Source organism: Amblyomma americanum, chromosome 6, assembly GCF_052857255.1.
Source record: "Amblyomma americanum isolate KBUSLIRL-KWMA chromosome 6, ASM5285725v1, whole genome shotgun sequence".
In the NCBI taxonomy this organism is placed as follows: Eukaryota; Metazoa; Arthropoda; class Arachnida; order Ixodida; family Ixodidae; genus Amblyomma; species Amblyomma americanum.
In genome coordinates, this window is record NC_135502.1 from 50,154,656 (window position 1) to 50,174,773 (window position 20,118).

General features: G+C 47.4%; 2 protein-coding genes across 2 annotated transcripts in view; both read left to right on the forward strand.

Moving 5' to 3' along the window:
• The first annotated feature begins 167 nt into the window (after positions 1–167).
• Positions 168–20,118, forward strand: part of LOC144095252 (uncharacterized) — a 30,891-nt gene continuing 10,940 nt past the window's right edge. Inside the window, exons 1-3 of the mRNA XM_077629034.1 lie at positions 168–550; positions 6,858–7,840; positions 9,698–10,241. Of these exons, the coding sequence (XP_077485160.1) occupies positions 411–550; positions 6,858–7,840; positions 9,698–10,241 (1,667 nt within the window). The 5' untranslated portion in view covers positions 168–410. The remainder of the gene's footprint in view (positions 551–6,857; positions 7,841–9,697; positions 10,242–20,118) is intronic.
• Positions 16,086–19,527, forward strand: LOC144136780 (toll-like receptor 2 type-1). Its single transcript, XM_077669404.1, has 2 exons — positions 16,086–16,194; positions 17,003–19,527. The coding sequence occupies exon 2, from the start codon at positions 17,004–17,006 to the stop codon at positions 19,320–19,322; it is 2,319 nt and encodes a 772-aa protein (XP_077525530.1). The 5' UTR covers positions 16,086–16,194; position 17,003; the 3' UTR covers positions 19,323–19,527.

A 20,118-nucleotide genomic window follows, 5' to 3' on the forward strand; every position in this document is an offset into this window, starting at 1 on the left:
GTGAAGTGTATGAAGCCTGTAGCTGATTAGCGGACACTGGATAGGAAAAACATACACATGAGTAATGCATTCAGTGCATTAAAACCCTGCCACACAGCTTTCACTGCGTGTGCTTCAGCGGCAGCGACGCACGGCGTGCGTTCTCCCGCGTGTCTGGCCTCCGCTTGACGATTGCGACGCGCGGCGCGCCAGGCATTTCACTCGGTCACGAGTCGCTGTTTGTCGAGCGACTGCTGCCGTTACAAGTCTGCCGCAGCGCACAGCCCCTGGCAGTTCATTGCGTGCGCCGTTCGTCGACGGATCTGTCCTGCCTGGACCTCGCGCCAAGCGCCCGCCCCTTTGGAGTGCATTTTGTACCGCCCCATCACTGCGTCCTATAGGTGTGTTGGTGAGAGAGGAAGGCTGTTAGTATGATGACTTTTTCTAACAGAGGAGTTTACCGTGAATGGAGGAGCCTTGTCTTTGATACTTTCGTCTTTTCTCCGCTGCTGAAGCCGACAAGATCACGGCGTCCGAAACGTGGCTGGGACCTGTTTACAGCACTCTGGAGGTGAGGAAGGGTCAGAGGTAAAGATAGGATGATTTGGTGTGAACACTTTCAGGGAGTTAATTGCTTCAAATTGGTAATGCATGAGTAGAGAGCAAATTCTCAAATATTTGGGAATGACGCGCAAGTTAACTAGATTTCGGTGCACAGTGGACACGTGCAGGTTACTCGTATGGTTGCGCTTGGATGGATGTTAGCGAGTAATTACTCGCTTATATTAAATAGAAGAAAATGATGCAACTTTACAAGAAACTAAAAAAAAAAGGTTTGATGTGTTTTGTAGTAAGGGCTAGATTTTCTATTTAAATTATTTTGCCCTGCTCTCCCTTGATACCTCATAACATTCACGCTTGCTGGATGCCTGAGCCAAACGACTGAGTTGTGTTTTTCGAGACGACCATAGTTCACGTTGCGAGTGATTTACGGAACACTATCAGGTAGGCCTGCACTGGATAAAATAGGTCACAAATGTGCGAGATTGGTGCTGGAATGAAATTCTCGCCATTTTGAGGCCGGAATGCGGTCATGTCTGTTCGAGGCACTGGGAATATATATATATATATATATATATATATATATATATATATATATATATATATATATATATATATATATATATATATATATATATATATATATATATATATATATACACAATGCGACCACCTTGAAAATCCGCGTTTCATTATGCACTTTCCTCTGTACGCCACCTTCGTTCCATTTTTTCAGTGCGCATGGTTGCCAGCCACTTTATTCGACGACTGAAACCGCAAGACACTCAAACTGTGCATGTGTTCATCATAAGCAACCTTTACATCCAGGCACTTAGCCAGGGTTTTTTTTTTTTTTAGCGGGGGAGGGGCTCAAAGGGATTTCTTCGACGCGGAAATCTGGAGTGCGGAGAGGTTTATGCATTCAGCAACAATGGCAAAAAAGAAAACTGGAGGAGGGGAATGTATACTGAAGTATCGCGATGCAGAGGAACTCTATTTATGGTTGGCGTGTACACACTGACGGCATGTTCACTTAATAAGGCCTGCTCATGATGTATGAGCGCCAGAAAAGCGGACGCACAGCTGGTTGCGCGATTTATTGAATATTGTACGATAGCCCTCACATGTGCCATGAAAGGCAGAGGGAGTGAGGTGGTGTGCGTGTGTGTGTGCGTATTCGTGTGCGCGTGTGTGTGTATGTACGTGCGTGTGTGTGTGTTCAAATACACGTGGTAAAACTCAACCTCCTGGCTGCGATCGCTCGCAGCCGGATGTGTACAGGCGCCAAAGTTGTGCTCGCACGAGCGAATTCAGGCTACATTAATATTGTTCAACGTCAGGATAAGTACCTTCGGCAAGAAACTTCCGTTTTGTGTGTGTGTGTGTGTGTGTGTGTGTGTGTGTGTGTGTGTGTGTGTGTGTGTGTGTGTGTGTGTGTGTGTGTGTGTGTGTGTGTGTGTGTGTGTGTGTGTGTGTGTGTGTGTGTGTGTGTGTGTGTGTGTGTGCGTGCGTGCGAGCGAGCGTGCGTGCGTGTGTGTGTGTGTGTGTGTGTGTGTGTGAGAGAGAGAGAGAGAAAGAGAAGAGAGAGAGAGAGAGAGAGAGAGAGAGAGAGAGAGAGAGAGAGAGAGAGAGAGAGAGAGAGAGAGAGAGAGAGAGAGAGAGAGAGAGAGAGATACGCTCCCGGACTTAAGACCGTTCCTCGTAGGTGCACACACAGGATGCTTTGCATGAGCAAATAATCTTGGTCTCGAAGAGCTGTCGCCTTTCCCTACCCTACGCGTGTGGTTTGCTTCGTATTAAGATGCATTAAGTAAATTGTACTAACATGCTTCAAAGCTCCTTCGTTCCGGAAAACCATTCGTTATCGTTGAGTCCTCCTTTAAGTTCACGGGAGTTCGCATTGAATGTTTAACATTTGGTGGGACATTAGTGATGCTGCTTCTTTAACGTCAGTGATAAAAAAGGAATGCCTTGGCGAAAACCTGCTCTGCGCACACACAGTCACGGCCAGAAACATATATGTGTTGGCTTCAAAGCATATGGAATAATTTAGGTTTGGAATACTGCTATGCGCTCATGTTGAGTCTCATCACTAATCTTCGTGTGTACACGATAAAAACGTGTCTCATCAGTCACTAGAGAATTCCATTCCGGTTTAAGATAGAATTCCTTTTGTGCTTGCCGCAACCACGAGCTGTTAGGTAAAAAAAGATACTTTGCGTTTCTATTCGTCCAAATACAGACGAGCCGAAGGTAAATATTGTGCTCCCATATATGACTAGCGATATACTCTAGTTTCCGTCTGAGCTCGGTTCCGTTTCTTCTTTTTTTTATTGTCGGTGCGTTGCTGCGACATCTGTGCATTAGCTGCATGTGCACCTATGTTTTGACTCGACTCGTGGAGAACACTTTTGTTTGCTGTGCGAACTGGCACCCAGACGCGTTGTAGGCGTTGTTAAAAGTCGGGTAGCATGGCCAGTTGTTTCGATGCAGGGTAGCGTTGTTTGGCCGGATAAGGGACGAGGAAGGATGGAAGCTTGACATTTGGGACAACAAAAACACAAACAGGTTTACTGGCACTTAGGGAAGCTTATTTACATATTTTACGAAAGAAAGAACAAACAGTCAAGAATTAAGAGTTCATAGCGTCGAGCGACTGGATGAGCCTTGTCGTCAGGGCCCAGAGCGATCGTTCCTACTCGGGACGCTCGTTAAATACACTGAGGCTCCGCCCCTTTCGCCACACGAGACACAGGTGGGAAGAATCGCCGCACATAGCCCGCGGAGCCCCGTGGGAATGGGCGAGGAGGATACTGAGGTCTGCTGCCACATCGTCCGAAGCTGTCAGTCACGGTTGATTCCGGGAAGGTTAATTTCATTTGTCTGCAGTTGCTTTCGAGGAACTGCAGACAAAGGGAAGGTCATCTCCCCCTCTTCGAGAGCGTGGGATAGATGCCAGCGGCTGCTTCCCAGGGAGGCATCTTTTTTTCGCAGGGGTCCCTGTGGGGTCAACTATCTGTCGAAATTGCCGCTACCTCGTGGTCATCCCGGTCGATGAATCTTCGCATTAATCGCTGGTGTGGATCCCGTTCATAACAGCGTGTACATAAAGCAGTTCTGACAAGCGTGAATCGCGTCTCTTAAAAAACGCCGCTAAAAGCTTTGTCACTGTCATGTTTGGTGCGCACAAGTATGTCCGTGGGCTTCATTCCAGTGCACATTGAGCAATACGCAAACAAACAGAAACTAACGACAATTAATGTTTTTTTTTTTGAGTATCAAGGGCTTCCTGTCGGGAGCAACTTATCAGCTTAACTTCCTCACCGTTGATATCAGATATAATGTCCAGACTCGGGGAAGCTCTGCTAGGAGGACTGCATGAAATATTTTTCAGCATTATCAGGCTTTATCAGATTTACCAGGCATGTAGCCACAAACTCAAGGGTGTGCTCTGCACGTTCCTGTACAGTGCACCCCTTAACGTCTCGTCACACCAGAGACTACTCACTAATTCGTCTTTTTCTTGGGTTCCGTATTACAAAAATTGATGCAGGCACCTGTGAAGTACTTGCTGAGTATTGCTGCACACGACCAACAATGTTTCACAGCAGCCTGCGGTCTCGTTCGAGGTGCACATGTCGTTATCTTTGTTCACGTCTATAGCGCAAGAGCAGCTACCCGAGTGGAAACCAGACATGCAGAAGGGAGGCTGCACGCCTTCTTTTAACATTTCTGCAGAACACGGATCTTGTTTTTTAAATGGTGACAGCAGGAACGGACTATGGCCTACTGTGATTGAATGTGTGCGTAGATGGTGTATTCCGGAGTGGACTACTTTATACTGTGAGTGAATGTGTGTATGGAGTGTGGCACTACAATGGCCTATGTTCTAGTGTGACTGAATATGTGCATAGATGGTGACTTCTGGAGTGGACTCTGATGTGAACTGTGTGGATTGATTGTGTGCATAGCTGGTGACTGCGGGAGAGAATGTGTGCTATTATAAGGGACTGTGCGCTTAGCGGGGTAGATGCGGCATTGTTAATATCGAAGGGACGCTGCGGTGGAGCAATTGGCGGCAGATAAAGCAAGGCTAACCCCACCTGTAGCATTCAACACCTCAACCTCAACCTCAACCAAGAGCAGCTAAGCCTGCCAAGTCTGGTGCGGGATATAGCATGAAGCTTAGATCTCTGCGTATGCCTATAGTTATATCTAATAAGCTTCGCATAGATCTGGTACTCGGAAAGCCCTGCTGCTCTCTCTCTTTCCGCATGATCAAGAAATGAGTCTTCGCGACGGAAGTGGGAAAAACCACAAGCATTCATTTTTGCGTGCATCACCAGATCGAGACTACGCATTCTCACGAGAGCGTTGAAGCAATGGCTGTAGCAGGCGGCCGCTAGCCTTATGCGCATTTGCAACTCGTCATGCGTTCTTAGTTTACGAACCTGCGACTGCAGTTGTAGGTCTCACCAGATTGGTGCAAAGCGCTTTAAAATTCGCAAAAAGAACTGCCGACATTGTTGTTGCTATCTCGCTTTACTCGGAGCTTTATTTTGAAACTAACCTTTATCATATCCATTGGTCATATTTAACATTCGTGTTAATAAAATGGTAGCTGCAAATCAAGAGCAGAAGTGGGCTTGGGCAGAACGTGTCGTGTAGAGAAATGTTGAGGGAATTAAAAACATGACGCATCTAATTTTGAAGTTATCTTGGTGTGTACGACACATCAACGCAGCGCTGAGCTTGTTTACTTTTCGTCTTCCCTACTGCGCCCGGTGCGCTATATTTCCAATAAGCATTGCAACCGAAACAAGTACACCTTTCTATATCGATTCTTGCTATAGCCCGAAGTGTCATGTCGCCCCTAGGAAGCGTTACGCTAGTTCAAAGCCCCATCGCGCATCTGCGGCCGGTCATCGCTCAAATTGTTTCCTCACAATCGCTGTCACAAATCCCTCATATTGGGTGAACGACCTCCAGAAAAGAAAACAGTAGCGCGGAAAAACACACAGACACAGTAGCAGAACGACGTAGGACGAGCGCTAACTACCTCGCTGTACAATTGCGTTTTGGTGACCGCCTGGAGATCTGCGATACTTTCGACAGTGGTACCGTTTGATGCAGCTTAAGAGGCTGGGCAGAAAATGAAGACGAGCTATAGGCGACGCGGAGCAAGAGGAGTGTACGGAGACGTTACAGGGCAGGAAAAAGAACTTTTGTCGCTCGTGAGTAATGCAGAGACCACCGCTTTCATTTCACGAAGGATGGAGAACCAAACGGAGGAGGAGGAGGAACTTTAATGGAACTGGAGAGGGAGAACCAAACGGGTGAAATGATAAAAGCAAAGCGCTCCCAACGGCTGGCCCCGGTCACTGTGCAATGCATGACGCATTTGCATCCGCGTCTGCACAGTTCGGCTTGTTCGAAGGATTGAAAACACGTGACCATGCCACAGCTGTCTGTTTCAACAGAATCTACATGCAGAAGGCTGTGGCGCTTCTTACTGCTCCTGAAAGCGTCGAAGTCGTCTTTAAGCAAAGAATTTGAGTGCAGCGCTGTTAGCGTGCTTTGTTCATCAAGATGCGGGCGATAGATGTTACGTCCCCTCACCTCTTTCATTTCATTTCTCCATTCTTCCTGCTATCCTTTATTTCCGCTGCCCCAGCTCAGGTGCTTCAGTATCGTCGGCAGATGCCGGGGCTAGCAAAAATCTTTTCCTTCCTTTTAATATTATTTTAATAAAAAAAAACACTAATACTACTACTACGTATGACTTTAGGGTCCTTTGTTTGCAAGGAAAAAATAATTTTCATTCATTTCTGCAGGCAAAGAACGCATGCAAAAAAAGAATTTGGTTTGCAGTTTGGCGCAGGAGGCTGATTTATTCATTGCTCGCGAGTAAACTTCGAAGCGCACATTTGCCAAATCTGACTTATCGATTTTGTGTTCGCATCGTTTCGTTTTAGTGTAGCTTAAAAAGCACTTCAGGAGGCCGGGAATAACCGTGAACAAAGACACTTATTTGTATAAAGGCAAAAGAAAAGCGTCTTATCTTTTAAAGGGAGAGTTAAAAAATCGGGTTATTGTTAAAATATTAGCACACCAAAATTGTTGGATTCATTGTTTCTGACAAGAGATTAATTAAGCCACGCTTAGTGATAGTTATGTTACCCTTAGATTTAAATCCGAGCCAAGGAGCAGTTTCAGAAGTTATGCTATAGCTAAAAAAACAAATCTAATTATTTCTTTATTTCTGGCAGCGCAATTTCACGAGGTGTTCTTAAGCAGTAATTTCATTTTCATCGCAGCATTTATTTGTGCAGTCCGCCAGGTGCTTACGTCTTCGTAGCCTGCTCCAGCTCGTTAAAGGTGATGCCTGCCTTGTGCTACCTGGTGAATCAGCCGATGTACTGCCGTTGTGACAAGGAGAACATCGGAGACCGCACCATTGACGTATCCTGCTACGTCACGGGACCACTGACTCCCAGCCATGCCGTCTTCAAGTCCTTCCAAAACAACACTTCCATTGTCTCCTTAGCGTTCAACACATTCGGCCTCACCTATAAGCTCGACTTTGTGCCTACCGAAACACTCAATCACGCCACTAAAGTCGAGCGCTTGAAGTTTTCGGAGTCAAACTTGGCTGTGTTGAAGAGGGGCTCTTTCAACGGCCTTCCAACACTCTCATGGCTGTCACTAGCCTCGAACGGCATAGTCGCTCTCGAAGAAGAATCAATCGCCAACTTGCCCCGCCTCAGGACGCTCGAGCTTGGCCACAACCAACTGACAAAAATTTCTGCAAAGGTCTTTCGAAAGCTTCCACTTTTGGAACAGCTCTTCCTTGAAAGAAACCATATCAGATGGGTTGAGGACCTGGCCTTCGTTGAGTTGATCAGTCTCAAGGAACTGGATCTTAGTGACAACAACATCGTTAACCTCACCGAGCAGACTTTCAAAGGGCTTTCGGAAGCGATACGACTCGACCTGTTTCGCAACAACATTCAGAGGCTGGATGCGCGGGTGTTCGGCGGAATGCCGAAGCTTGCTGAACTGGACCTCAAGTACAACAGCATCTCTGAAGTGGACCCTTTGGCGTTCGATGGCCTCCTGCAGTTGCGAACTCTATACCTTTCCCACAACCGGCTACGTGCCCTTCCCGCCCATATGTTCGTCGGAGCTCCTAACGTAATGGGCCTGGACCTATCGCAGAACCAACTCTTGACGATTACATGGAGGACACTGCAGGACTTGAAGACAATACATCCAGACTTCTTGGACCTGACTCTCACCGGTGAGTGGTGAGGGTGCTGCAGCAGGATATTTTTACATGAGTGGTACATATTCGTGCCCACAAAAGAGCATGCGAGAACGGTGCTTGTGTAGCTGATATTACATGTTCAAAATTTATGGTGATAGTTCATGGTTACATACCCAAAAATTCTGCACAAAATCATATTTGAACAGGAAAGAGTTTGTGAAGGTAGTTTTTAGTATGTAAGGGTTCACTATCACAATCAATTGATACGCAGATCTCCCGTCGGGGGACTTGCTTTTTTTTTCCAATTCACGTTTTTGCTGTCGTCAAAAACGTTCCCCGTCGGTTTGCTGTGACAATCTTAACTTCTCGGTGCGAGCGATGGAAACACTTTAAAAGAAAGATTTTGCTACGCATGAGAAAAATGGGCCATTACCTTCAATATTTCCGCAAACAGTACCTTACAATTTTCCAATATTCAAAATTTCGTGTACTGCAGTTTGCTATATTTAACACGCTCTTAAACACGCGAACAAAACAGCGTTTAATCAAGGTCATGGTGCCCTATATTCATATTTTCATTGCACACATCCTCACAACTGTACCCTTGGCTAGCGTTCTTTGTTAGTTCATTAAGTGCAGGCCAAAAATAACTAAGTGTTAATAGAGAAAATTTTGGTAGCCTCCGATTTGCTCATGGCATTGTCCTCCAAATCAACCAGTAGGTGAACTGCGGCGCACTATTGATGAGCTCAAGAGGCATAGTGAAACGGTAAGCTTAGTGACGAATGTGGAGAAAATTACAGCGGTGCCTGGTAAGCGAGCAGCAGTTTGCAGTGAGTAGTGCAGTATATTAATCCACGCCAATCTAGGCCAGGCTGTGATATGGCAGATTGGAACTATGAGGAGAAAACACCCAGGAGAATAAAATTGGTTAGAGTGGACTCGGCAGGCAATTTAAAGTAATGAACAGCAGTTTACCGATATCCCTCGAATGAAAAGTACATGGCTGTTTATGCAGAAAATTGTAAGCTAACGAAACGCTTGACATTTGAATAACGAGTGCTTGACATGCCATGGAAAGAAAAATGATAGGGTTAGAGCTAAGAGAGTCGAAAAGAGTGGCACCTGTTCTTGTGCCCTTCATGTCAATGTTTGTGTTGCTCAGTCCCTTGCTTAACGATGCACGACTGACTTGCTTAACAGCGTGCACTTCTGAATTATGCGGTGAATAATTGGGATGGCAGATTTGATTCCAAGAGAAGAAAGACACAGCAGGCGCCGCTTAGAGTCATGTGAAGAGATAACATCTCGGAGCCGATTTGGTGGGATAGGGTGTCCGCACCTAACGCAAGGGAGGGTTGTTAATAGATGAATGGCTGAGGTCCCACACTGAACGGTATTCGTATGATGATAACAATTATGATTACGATGATCACGGTGATCGTTATTATTAAGGACGGTACCGCAGCAGTAACCCGGTGGTTGGTGCATCTTCCTCGGATTGCGGGAGGTGCAGGGTTCAATTCCCGCCCCGCCGGATACTCACCGGCTTTCCAATAGGTTCATTAGCATCGCCCTAGCCTACTGCTCGGCTTCTTAGGGGTGCAGTGCTTTGAAAAACTGGTTTTTAATCGCACCTCGTGCGGGCCTCAAACAAGTTAGGTATAGCGCTCTTTGTCCAAGCTGCCCTTGCGTGAATAAAATATAGTCACCATCATTTCCCACAACGTATGGATGTGTGATGAACAGACGGCAGACGCAACACACACATATGGCCATATAAAGTTTTTTTTTTTTTACTGAAGTCGTTGTTTTAGTAGAATGGCAGTTCCTAGAATAGGTCATTACTGTGTCGTCAGGAGCTTTCGGGGGAATATTTCTCTGGCGCAGGAAACAAGTTTGGCTGCGACTGCCGCCTATCGTGGATCCTGCAGCTGGAGAAGGTGACGCGCAGCGAGAAATTCCGACGTGAATTGCAGCACGTGAAATGCAGATTCGGAGAGGTGTCGTCGCCAGATGGTGGCAGCAACCCCGGTGGCAGCACCAGGGTGGTCAGACTGAGCCTCAAGGACCTTGGCTGCTCCGAGGAGAACTACGAGCTGCCTGAACTGTCTTCCTCGCGCCAAGGGAAGAGTTCCGAGCTCGGAGGCGCCCAAAAGGCGTTGGCCGGAGCATTTGAATCTCGGATTGAGGCCAACAAAGCTGGCAGTGGCGACCTAAGAAGCAAATCAGCCCGTCAGGAGCTGACGTTGGCCGACAGGCCAGAGGTAGCCAGCCAGAAAGGTCAAACGAAGTGGCCACTTGCTCAACAGAAAGACACTCCCAATGAAACTGTGATTTGGCGCAGCCGCGATAAGAACTGCGCAGCGGTGTCTCGGACTCCCCTGGTCGAAATGTTTGTGTTTCTGTTACTCTCCGTCTTCCTCACGTCGCGGTGACAGTAGTTGTCATTAGTGAAAGCAGCGGCTATCGTATGTTTTCTGTAGCTGTTTGTACACCCTTTGTTCTCTGCCAGAGATTCATGCAGGGGAGTTCAAAGTGAGGAAGCGAACACCGGGGAGGTGCGGTCTCGTCGCCTGAATTTGTGCTACGCGCGTTTTCTTTTTATATGCACAGCAGCGTGTCGCTGTGGGCTAGTTTCGTAGCATTTATTCTAGGCTTAATTGGGTTTGCCGCTTTGAGGTGACCAAACAAAAATCGTACCTGTATTCCTATCTTTAAATACCGCAGTTTAATATGTTATCTCGTATTTTTCTATACGACCCCTCCAGGTTTGCGCGCTATACTTTGGCACAAGGACTAGTTACAAAAAAACAACAGTACAAGACAGGTACGTGCACGAACATTCAACTGTTTATTAAATGTACTGCTCTCCTTATATACTCGCATACAAAGAACAAATGTACAAACACGTGTGAGATACAAGATGTTAAGTGTTAGTCATGAAACCGTAACCCGTGATACAAGAAGTTAAGTGCTGTTCATGCAACCATAACCCGTGTATCACAGCTTTCCATTGCGCTGCTTGTAAACAACTGAATCTCGCTGTGCGTCAGCACTATCGACGGATCGCTTACGCATTCCTTGGAACCACTCCGCGCCATTTCGTATGCTTTAAAGATTACCTTTTCATTCCGGTCTGTGAAATGCCCGATTAAAGGGTTTCCTCGAATCTTGGAATGCATTGTTTGCAGCTAGCTTTTTTTTTTCAACTATAGTCGTTGTGCCAAAGTATAGCGCGCCAACCTGAAGATGACAAACCAACTAGCCGCCATTACAGCATTGCTTTCTCTACGAGCCCAGCGCTGCAGTGATTCCTTTTGTCTGGCAGTGCCACTTGACATGTTTGCTTCGGAGTCATCTTGATAGAAAGTTCTCCAGATAGATGCATATGTAAATGCGCACTACCTCTAAAGATAATCGACTTTGTTTTGAATTGCGCAATCAAAGCGTAAAGAGATATCACAAAGCCTGAAATTCGCATCATGAAAACAATGTTGACAGGCGCCTTAGCGTTTTTCCTCCATAAAAACGCAGCCGACCGCGGCGGCTGCGTTTTTATGGAGGAAAAACGCTAAGGCGCCCGTGTGCTGTGCGATGTCAGTGCACGTTAAACATCCCCAGGTGGTCGATATTATTCCGGAGCCCACCACAACGGCACCTCTTCTTCCTTTCTTCTTTCACTCCTTCCTTTATCCCTTCCCTTACGGCGCGGTTCAGGTGTCCAGCGATATATGAGACAGATACTGCGGCATTTCCTTTCCTCAAAAACCAATTATTATTATTATTAAGTGGTTTAGATAGGTCCTTGGAGTCTGTTTCGCAAGTTGTTCGTTCGAGATCGCACATCGGTGGTGTTGTCGGCATCGTCCCTGGTGCTTCGAGGAGCTGCCGACACTGCCATACATTTCGCGTTGTGCAGAGTAGTCAAAGCTCCAAGCGGTATGGATCAGTCGCAAGCCAGTCCATTGTCTTGTATTCTCGGTTCTTAAATTTCAGGCAGAGCGACTGCATTAACAAACATAGATGGACCTTGTCCGCTGATCTCTGCCACGCGTGTCAAACACTACGGGGACTGGTGTGCCACCGCATAGAATTCCGGTTGCTCACAGCGCGCCCCTGTTACTGTACATGGCCCTAGAGTGCTGTAGAATGGCAGCTATTTGTTTTTAGTAGATTTCTCCGTTATTTCCCGATCATGTGATTTCCACGGTGTGCAGTAGCCTCCAGGCTAGCTTTTACGGTGCTTGCGAGGCCAAAGAAAAACGAAAGCTGGGAGTTGCGAGCCCTGTTACTGTACTTCACGTAACTGACATCTTCACGCTTCATAATCAGCCATCTCTGTATGCGGGAGTGCACTTTACTTCAAGCAGCAGCATCGATTTCATGGGGTCCACTAACATTTGTTGCTGCTTCTTGCGCTGAAGAGCTTTTTTCCTCGCTTTTTGTGCAGTATGAGATGAAAATTCGTCATCGGTCCTACTTATTAATAATAATAATTGGTTTTTGGGGAAAGGAAATGGCGCAGTATCTGTCTCATATATCGTTGGACACCTGAACCGCGCCGTAAGGGAAGAGATAAAGGAGGGAGTGAAAGAAGAAAGGAAGAGAGAGGTGCCGTAGTGGAGGGCTCCGGAATAATTTCGACCACCTGGGGATCTTTAACGTGCACTGACATCGCACAGCACACGGGCGCCTCAGCGTTTTTCCTCCATAAAAACGCAGCCGCCGCGGTCGGGTTCGAACCCGGGAACTCCGGATCAGTAGTCGAGCGCCCTAACCACTGAGCCACCGCGGCGGGGCCTACTTTATGCCGTATTTCATATTTCAATGTTTTCGCAAGTGTTCCTTCTCCTCTTAAGTCCACGGTTCCGGTGCCACCTCATATCCGGATTGGCACATTCGTCGGGCGCGTTAAAGAAACTCAGGTTGTCGAAATTTTCGGAGCCCTTCACTACGACGTCCCTCATAGCCTGACTTAGGAGGGGAGATGTGTAGGCCAGTTGGATGAGACATCAGGATGCTATACACCGCAGCAGACACAGCTGTGTCGTCACCTCCCTGTGTTCTGTGTCTGCTGCGGTGTATAGCCTCCTCATAGCCTGAGTTGCTTTGGGACGTTAAACACCCATAAACCATAAACATTCGTCAATGCCAGCGCCTGTCCTTCTCCTTGTGACTTATCCTTTTCTTGGCGCCTTTGTAGACGTAGCAGATTTCTGCCCTTAATGCTCCTTACCTTGCATGGCGGGTAGCGTTTTCTATGGCAACTTTGGATCCGACGGCTGTCGATAAGAAGTTCCGAATGAGGAAAGACAGACAGGCTGCCGCCAGACAATTCACCATACTGATAAATTCACCATACTGATAATTCATCATACTGTCACGCTCCAGAGGATATGAAGTGACGTTCTTTGTGATGAAAAGTAATAGCGATTGCAAAGGTAGGTATTAATACGACACGATTCCATCACAACGTTCGCGCGTTTCCCACTAGAATGCACGTGACTGCCGTGTCGGACGACACACAGTCCCTTTGCACAATTCCTCATTTTGCACCTCACTTCCCGGCGCTTATTTCTCGTAAGCGAATGAGCCGGCGAAAAAAAAAAAACTCTTTGTGCTTGAATACCTCATTTGTGCCAAATCATGCATTTTATAAATGAATCATTGTTGTTAACGCTACTTGTTTAACACTTTTCTTCCTGAGTCGCCATTGATGCACCGATATGTCTTCGCAAAAACCAGTAATCTACAAAGCCAGTTTTTTTTTTGCGCTGTGATGTACAGTTGATCATGCGTATTTACTGCATGAATCAACATCATTATGACTGAGAACAAAACGTGCTGCGCTCGGAGTAACGAAGCGACTCAACGACTTAGAAAAATAAACGCATCGTGGAAAAAGAAAGCTATGGAATATTGTCGCGCAGTAGTGGTGATAGTCCGGTAGTGTGGAAGACAGCCGAAAGGGCTTCCAAAAGAAACTGTTTATTGGGCGGACCTTGGCCCACAAAGAACTGAATTACTTGGCGCCGGCGATAGCAATAAGCGTGCTCGGCGGTCGTCGAATGTATCAAATTGTGATAAGACACCAACCCTTGAGTTGAGTAACTCATGCCACACGCGCAAGGCACGCCCCCTTATCGTTTCCCTCGCCATTCGGGCTGGCATTGCTTATACTCGTATAACCGAGCACAAATAAAGGCGCCTTCCGGATGTCTGTCTGTCATTACGTCGTTAACAGAGCGCGATACATGGTGTCAACAGTGGGATCTGAACCCACGACCTCCGGATTTCGCGCCCGATGCTCTAACAACAGAGCGACGATGCATGGGGTCAGCAGAAGCTGCAAGGGCGGTTCTTCTGAAGCCACCGGACCCACTTCGCATCACAGGTGACTCCTCCAAAAATTGGCAGCTATTTAAGCAGAAGCTAGAGCTCAGGCGGGCTGATGTCTTATCACAATGCGATACAGTCGAACAGAATGCCCGCCGCTCTAGACCGTGCTCAATTTGAATCTCACAACGAACTTGCGAGGTACGGCGTGCAAACTAACCACAACAAGTCTCGAACAAAGTATAATCGGTTGCCTGAGTGCGACCATTCCAGACAAATCTGGTCGCATTTTGCGTCACTGACGAAGTGATAAAGCCGCGTGCCGGCGGCCTTGAGCACAGACAAATAAAGATTACAGGCTTTGCGGCAGTAACATCGCTCGTGGATCCGCGCTTGTCCACTTAGACCAGTCGCATCTTTGGCTATCACTCCTTACAACAAATCTGTGTTCAAAGGCCTCCAGCACGGAAGCGTGGCTATATTTAACTGGTGGTGCTCGTGTCACGTTGCCCTAATTTCGTACTGGTTTAGAAGGGTGCTACTGTTAGATCCAGTTGGAAATTAATTAACATATGCTGAAAAGCTCAGCGTCGAGCGTCCAAAGAGCGCTAACAACACAATCTTAAAATGGCGTGCTTTCAAATAAGCCAAAATTTCCCTTTACTGGTTACTTAAGCTTTCATTTGCAGCAGCCAGCCGCGCGCACTGTAGGGGACAAAAGTCCTGAGGATACTTGAGAAACAGCTGAAGCTGATATCGCGGTTATTAGTCTGTGATAAAAAATGAAAATTGGTGTTTGGGGAAAGGAAATGGCGCAGTACCTGTCTCAAATATCGGCGGACACCTGAACCACGCCGTAAGGGAAGGGATAAAGGAGAGAATTAAAGAAGAAAGAGGTGCTGTAGCGGAGGGCTCCGGAAGAATTTCGACCTCCTGGGGATCTTAACGTGCACTGACATCGCACAGCACACAGGCGCCTTAGCGTTTCGCCTCCATCGAAACGCGGCCGCCGCGGTCGGGTTCGAACCCAGGTACACCGGTTCAGTAGCCGAGCGCCTTAGCCATTGAGCCACCGCGGCGGGTAGTCTGTGTTTCCAGAACACAGTTTTGGGAGTGAAAGTTGGACACCAGTGCTTGTGGAAATAAAATGATGTGATCATTGGCAGACATGAAACTTCACGTAGAAAGCACCTAGAAAGCTCCTCACGCGTCTTAGAGACCTTCGTTATTACTTTCTCCTCGAGCTTTGATCTGAGTTATCATATGTATGTACTGACAGAGCTTTAAAGAAAGTGGTAGGATTTTAAACTAGTTAAACAGAGTAGACGTGCGAAACCATGTGTTTATCCTGGTTGGCTCTTGGTCTTGCTTTGCTGGGTCGTCGGCACGGCTGGCGACGATGTTAGTTCGATAGTAGTATTAGTTGATTAAGACGACGATGTGCAATGCTCAGCGCAAGACTATGTTGCAGTTTAACACAATAGCCTATAGTGCTCTCATGCAGTGTCCAGTGAAGCCGATCTGTTCACGCCGCCGCGGGTTTGAATACCATTCGCGGCAATATTTATTTTATTTATGGTTTGGCGAAGGTCACCCTCAAGATCAAGCGTCACACAAACACGGTGAACCAGTTAGACCTCGTGAAGTACTGCTTTCGCACTAAAATACGCGTTTGGAAGCCAGTTTACGGCAAGAAGAAAAGGGGGGTGCAAAACCGGGCACCAACTGGAGGGTAATGCCGTAGTTTCGCACGCCGTGAAAGTGGATTGCGGAATGAAGGAAAGTGTCGACGGGTGCACTCGACAACCCCAAGCGCAGCGCGGCTGCGCCAATACATGGCAGAAAAGGAAGTACGCCCTCATCGCACTTGATTAGAGACAGGCGTCGCTGTTCTTGTCTCTGGCTTCCGCAAACGGGGCAGCTGTTTCGGATTGGAGTTAGAGACTGCTGCGATCGCTTCGTCGACGCGCTTCTTCTGGATGACTCAAGTTAGGGCTTCTGCGTCGAGAAACTCTGGCGGACGAAATTCGCTAGGGGTGCGGCTGCAGGTAAGTTCCAACGTACTTTTGAATGCTTCCTGTCGTGAAATGAGTGCTTCTCAAGTGCGTATTTATTAGCAGCTCAAAAAGAAAGCGGGTGAGCGGGTTCGGCTTCCCAGTTACGGCAGCTTCATAACTAATGTATAGGGGGTAAGCGCTGGTTATAATAACCGACGGAGGAATTCCACTTGTTTTTCTGCAAAGCATACAGTTGACTTTTATTAGAAATATTCGCCTACAAAGAACATTTCCCAAGCGTAGGCAAAAGAAGTAGGTGAGTAGATGGCATCAGGGCGATAAGGTTAACCGAGTGTTTTGGAAACTTGGCTGCACCCAAAAATAAGCACTTGTGTTGGTTGACGGATCATTCTCAGGCGCTTTCTCGAGCGTACATTTCACAGCTTGTGTCTAGTCATTGTATCTTATCAGAGTGCAAATACAGATACTCTGGTTTCAGCATATAGGGTGTAAAGAGTGCATGTACCCAAAAGTTTACGACTGTCTTGACTGAGGGGTACACCTTCACATAGAGAATAGGCGTAGTTTCTTAAGTAAACATTGCTGCAAATGATGCACAAATCGTTCACACATGCATGAAACACATGTTGCTTGTATAAGCGTATAACAAACAGCAAACGCATTCCACTCACCAAATTCAGAAGCATACTCGAGGACGCAGAGCTTCTCGGAGATGGCTGGCATTGGCTTTCCATAAAGAGTAAAAGTTCTCGAAGCTTCTGCAGGCGATAGCTTATTCGGCTTCCCCCCATCTATACGGGGGAAGTCGGCGCTAACACCTGTCCAATTTCAAACGCAGGATGTGGCTCCGTGTTGGCACTGTGCTTAATGTTCTCGCTGTAATCTGGAGCGGGAACACAGCCGAGCTGCCCTGCGGACCGGGATCGAAGTACCGAGACGAGCAGCTGCTTCCGCTATCAAAATGCAACACCTCCCTCCTGGCAGACGGCAGAGTCAGAGCCTTGTGCAGAGTCCTCATCTCGGCGCCGCCGGAGCTCTGGTTCATACCGTCGGACCCCGAGGTCATGACTCTCGAAGAGGAGCTAGTGTCTGACACCCCTGTGCACAAAGACAGGGCCTCGCTGTCCCTGGCACAGTTGACGGTGAAGAAATGGGATGACTTCCCGGCCGACTTGGAAGACCGTTACGACAAGTTCGTAGTATGTTCTCGCGGCTGGGCTGGCCCCATTGCGGTTTATTCCCTCATGGCTTTCATCAGGCAGTGTACGGCTGACTTGACGTTTCAAAAACCAGTGCACATTGGGGTTGCGAACTGCTCGAAGTCGCAGCTCAATGGAACACGTGATTGTGAAGTTTACGGCATAAAGAGCCGTTTCATACGCTACAATCCCTTTCCTAACCTCCCTGGAAACATTCCTGCAATAATTTCTGACTTCTTCTTAGCTATAGCTCTCCTGAAAGACTGGAACCTTGGGCAGGTTGCCATCAAGGTCATGAATGTGACCTTCGCCGAAAGCGTAAAAAGCATTCCTTCGGCAGCAATGAGGATTGCTGCCTTTGTTCGGGTAGCCCGCGTCGTCTACTATAGGTGCAACTTCAAGCAGATAAAGCGAAATGACATTGCACACATGCGATATCTGAATCAGCTGGATTTTTTTCATGCTCCGCTTAGTGCCGTGCATCCTGACGCATTCGACCTCATACCGGACGTACAAGGCATCTCTCTTGTGGGAACCAAGCTTGGGTCTGTTCCTGTCGCAATTTTTTCGTTGCGAAGACTGCGCCGGTTAAACATGGCGGATACTGAAGTTCCTCCGAACGCTACATTTCAGTTTTGCCCAGAACCATGTCGCCAGAAGAGCTCAGTCACAGAGTTTCTTTTGGCGGGAACAACGGTGCGGAAATTACACGACCAAGCACTTTGTGCGTTTCCTAGCTTGATGCTTCTCGACTTAAGTGCTTGCTCCATCGAAACAATCGAAGGCTCCCCATTCATATGCCTGGAGGGCCTTCGTGAACTCCATTTGCATTCGAACCAAATAGCGTCGCTTAGCGAAGCAGCTTACAAAGGCTTGAAGCGGCTGGAGATGCTCGACCTCAAGGAAAACTGGCTTAGCGTTCTTCCTGGCCGAGAAGTTTTTGGAAACCTCCAATCCCTGAAGTCACTTTATCTATCTTTCAACAAGGTCCGCACTCTGGAACCGCCTGTCACGGGGACACCGGTTAGGTTCATAGACTTATCAAACAACCTCATCTCTAACTGGACTCCACCGTTGTTCTCTCTAATGGGCAGCCTAGACACTCTTAATCTGTCATCGAACGCAATGTACACTATAGACGACGACATCTTGCACGATCTACACAACATTAGAACTAGTGATGTTTCGAACGGTAGCTGGGACTGTGACAACTGCTTGTTGAGGAACCTCCAAATTCTTCTGAACTCTAGCGCTAGAGCGTCGGCTGACGTCACATTCTGTACGGTACCTGAAATGTATGCTGGTCTGAAAGTAGAAGCTGTAGAATGGAACGAGGTTAAATGCACCCCTTTAGACTTGTACGCGCTGGTAGGGGTACCACTCATCCTCGCCGTTCTAGTGATATCTGTAGTCAGCTACGGCTTGTACAGAAAAAGATGGTACTTAATGTATGCACTTCTATACTTGCGAGTCAAGATAACGACTTACAAACGCCAGTCTCAGGGCAGTGGCCGTTTTCTGTGGGACGCATTTTTGTGCTACCACATATCTGACGCCAGCTGGGTTAGGAACGTTCTCCTAGCTCGGCTGGAGTCCTCACAAATGCACTTTCGTATTTGCGTCGCCGAACGGGACTTCATTCCAGGAATTCCGATCTCCGAGAACATCTGCCGCTGCCTCTCCCAGAGCCGGGTGTCGCTCTTTGTCGTCAGCGAGGGATTCTGTCGCAGTCGCTGGTGCATGTTCGAATTGACTCTCGCACAGCACCGCCTGTTCGAGTCGGAGCGAGATGAGCATATCATTTTTATCCAGAAGACCCGTATTGACGAGGCAGAGATGGGTCCCTTGCTGTCTTTCCTCACAAAGTGGAGAACGTATATTGATGTACCGCCTCCTGGGAGTGACGAGCGACTTCAGGACTTGTTCTGGTTAAAACTGCAAGCGGCTCTCCATGCTTAGGCTTTCCATTAAAACCCTTCACAGCCCAAGTCTTCCTTTTGCATCTGTAGTTCTTCGTGGCATCTTCTGTACTTCATGGTGAACTCCATCTCTTCGTGAACTTTGTAGCATTTCAGCCTGCCTGGGTGATTGCTAAGCCTAGCTTCAGTGCTAGGTGACCACAAAAAGAAACTGAGTTGTCAATAAATGATATTGGTGGCCGTTACGGGCCGCTTCATCTGTTTTTCATTGACGATAATGCCACAGTGTGCTGGTATTAACTGAAATGTTATGCAGTGAATTGCAACAATAGCTAAATTATGTAGATACCCGATGTCAGGGGAAATGGGCTGATGATTGGTGTTCTTCAGCAGGTTAGGTAGGATCTGCAGAGATACTTTGAGGTCGGTAAAGATAACCAATAGTCCGTGGGTTCAGTGCAGGATATAGAAAACAGCTTATTCAATCGCGTAAAGCTCAGCTGTCGCAGAGGATGTCTTCCGCTGCAGCCGGTAAGAAAGAACATGGCGTGTCGAGGGCACATAAAGGCCTCAGCAAGAGGTTTCTTGAGTGTTTAACCATCGGTGAAGGTGTTGGTATGCCGTGTATATTCATCGGTTAAGTAGGCTACAGTAGCTTGCAGAAGCGCTGCCTGTGGCATGCGGCCTTTTGCATTCACACCTGGAATAAAATTCTTCACCTTTAGAGGCAAAGGTGTCCAGGGAGGAAAGGACAAAGGTAGTAGTTTCTGCGGTTGATCATTAGTAGGGAGGGGCAGGAGCAGCACAGCTTGGCCAAAGTCAGGGTTGCAGTGAGT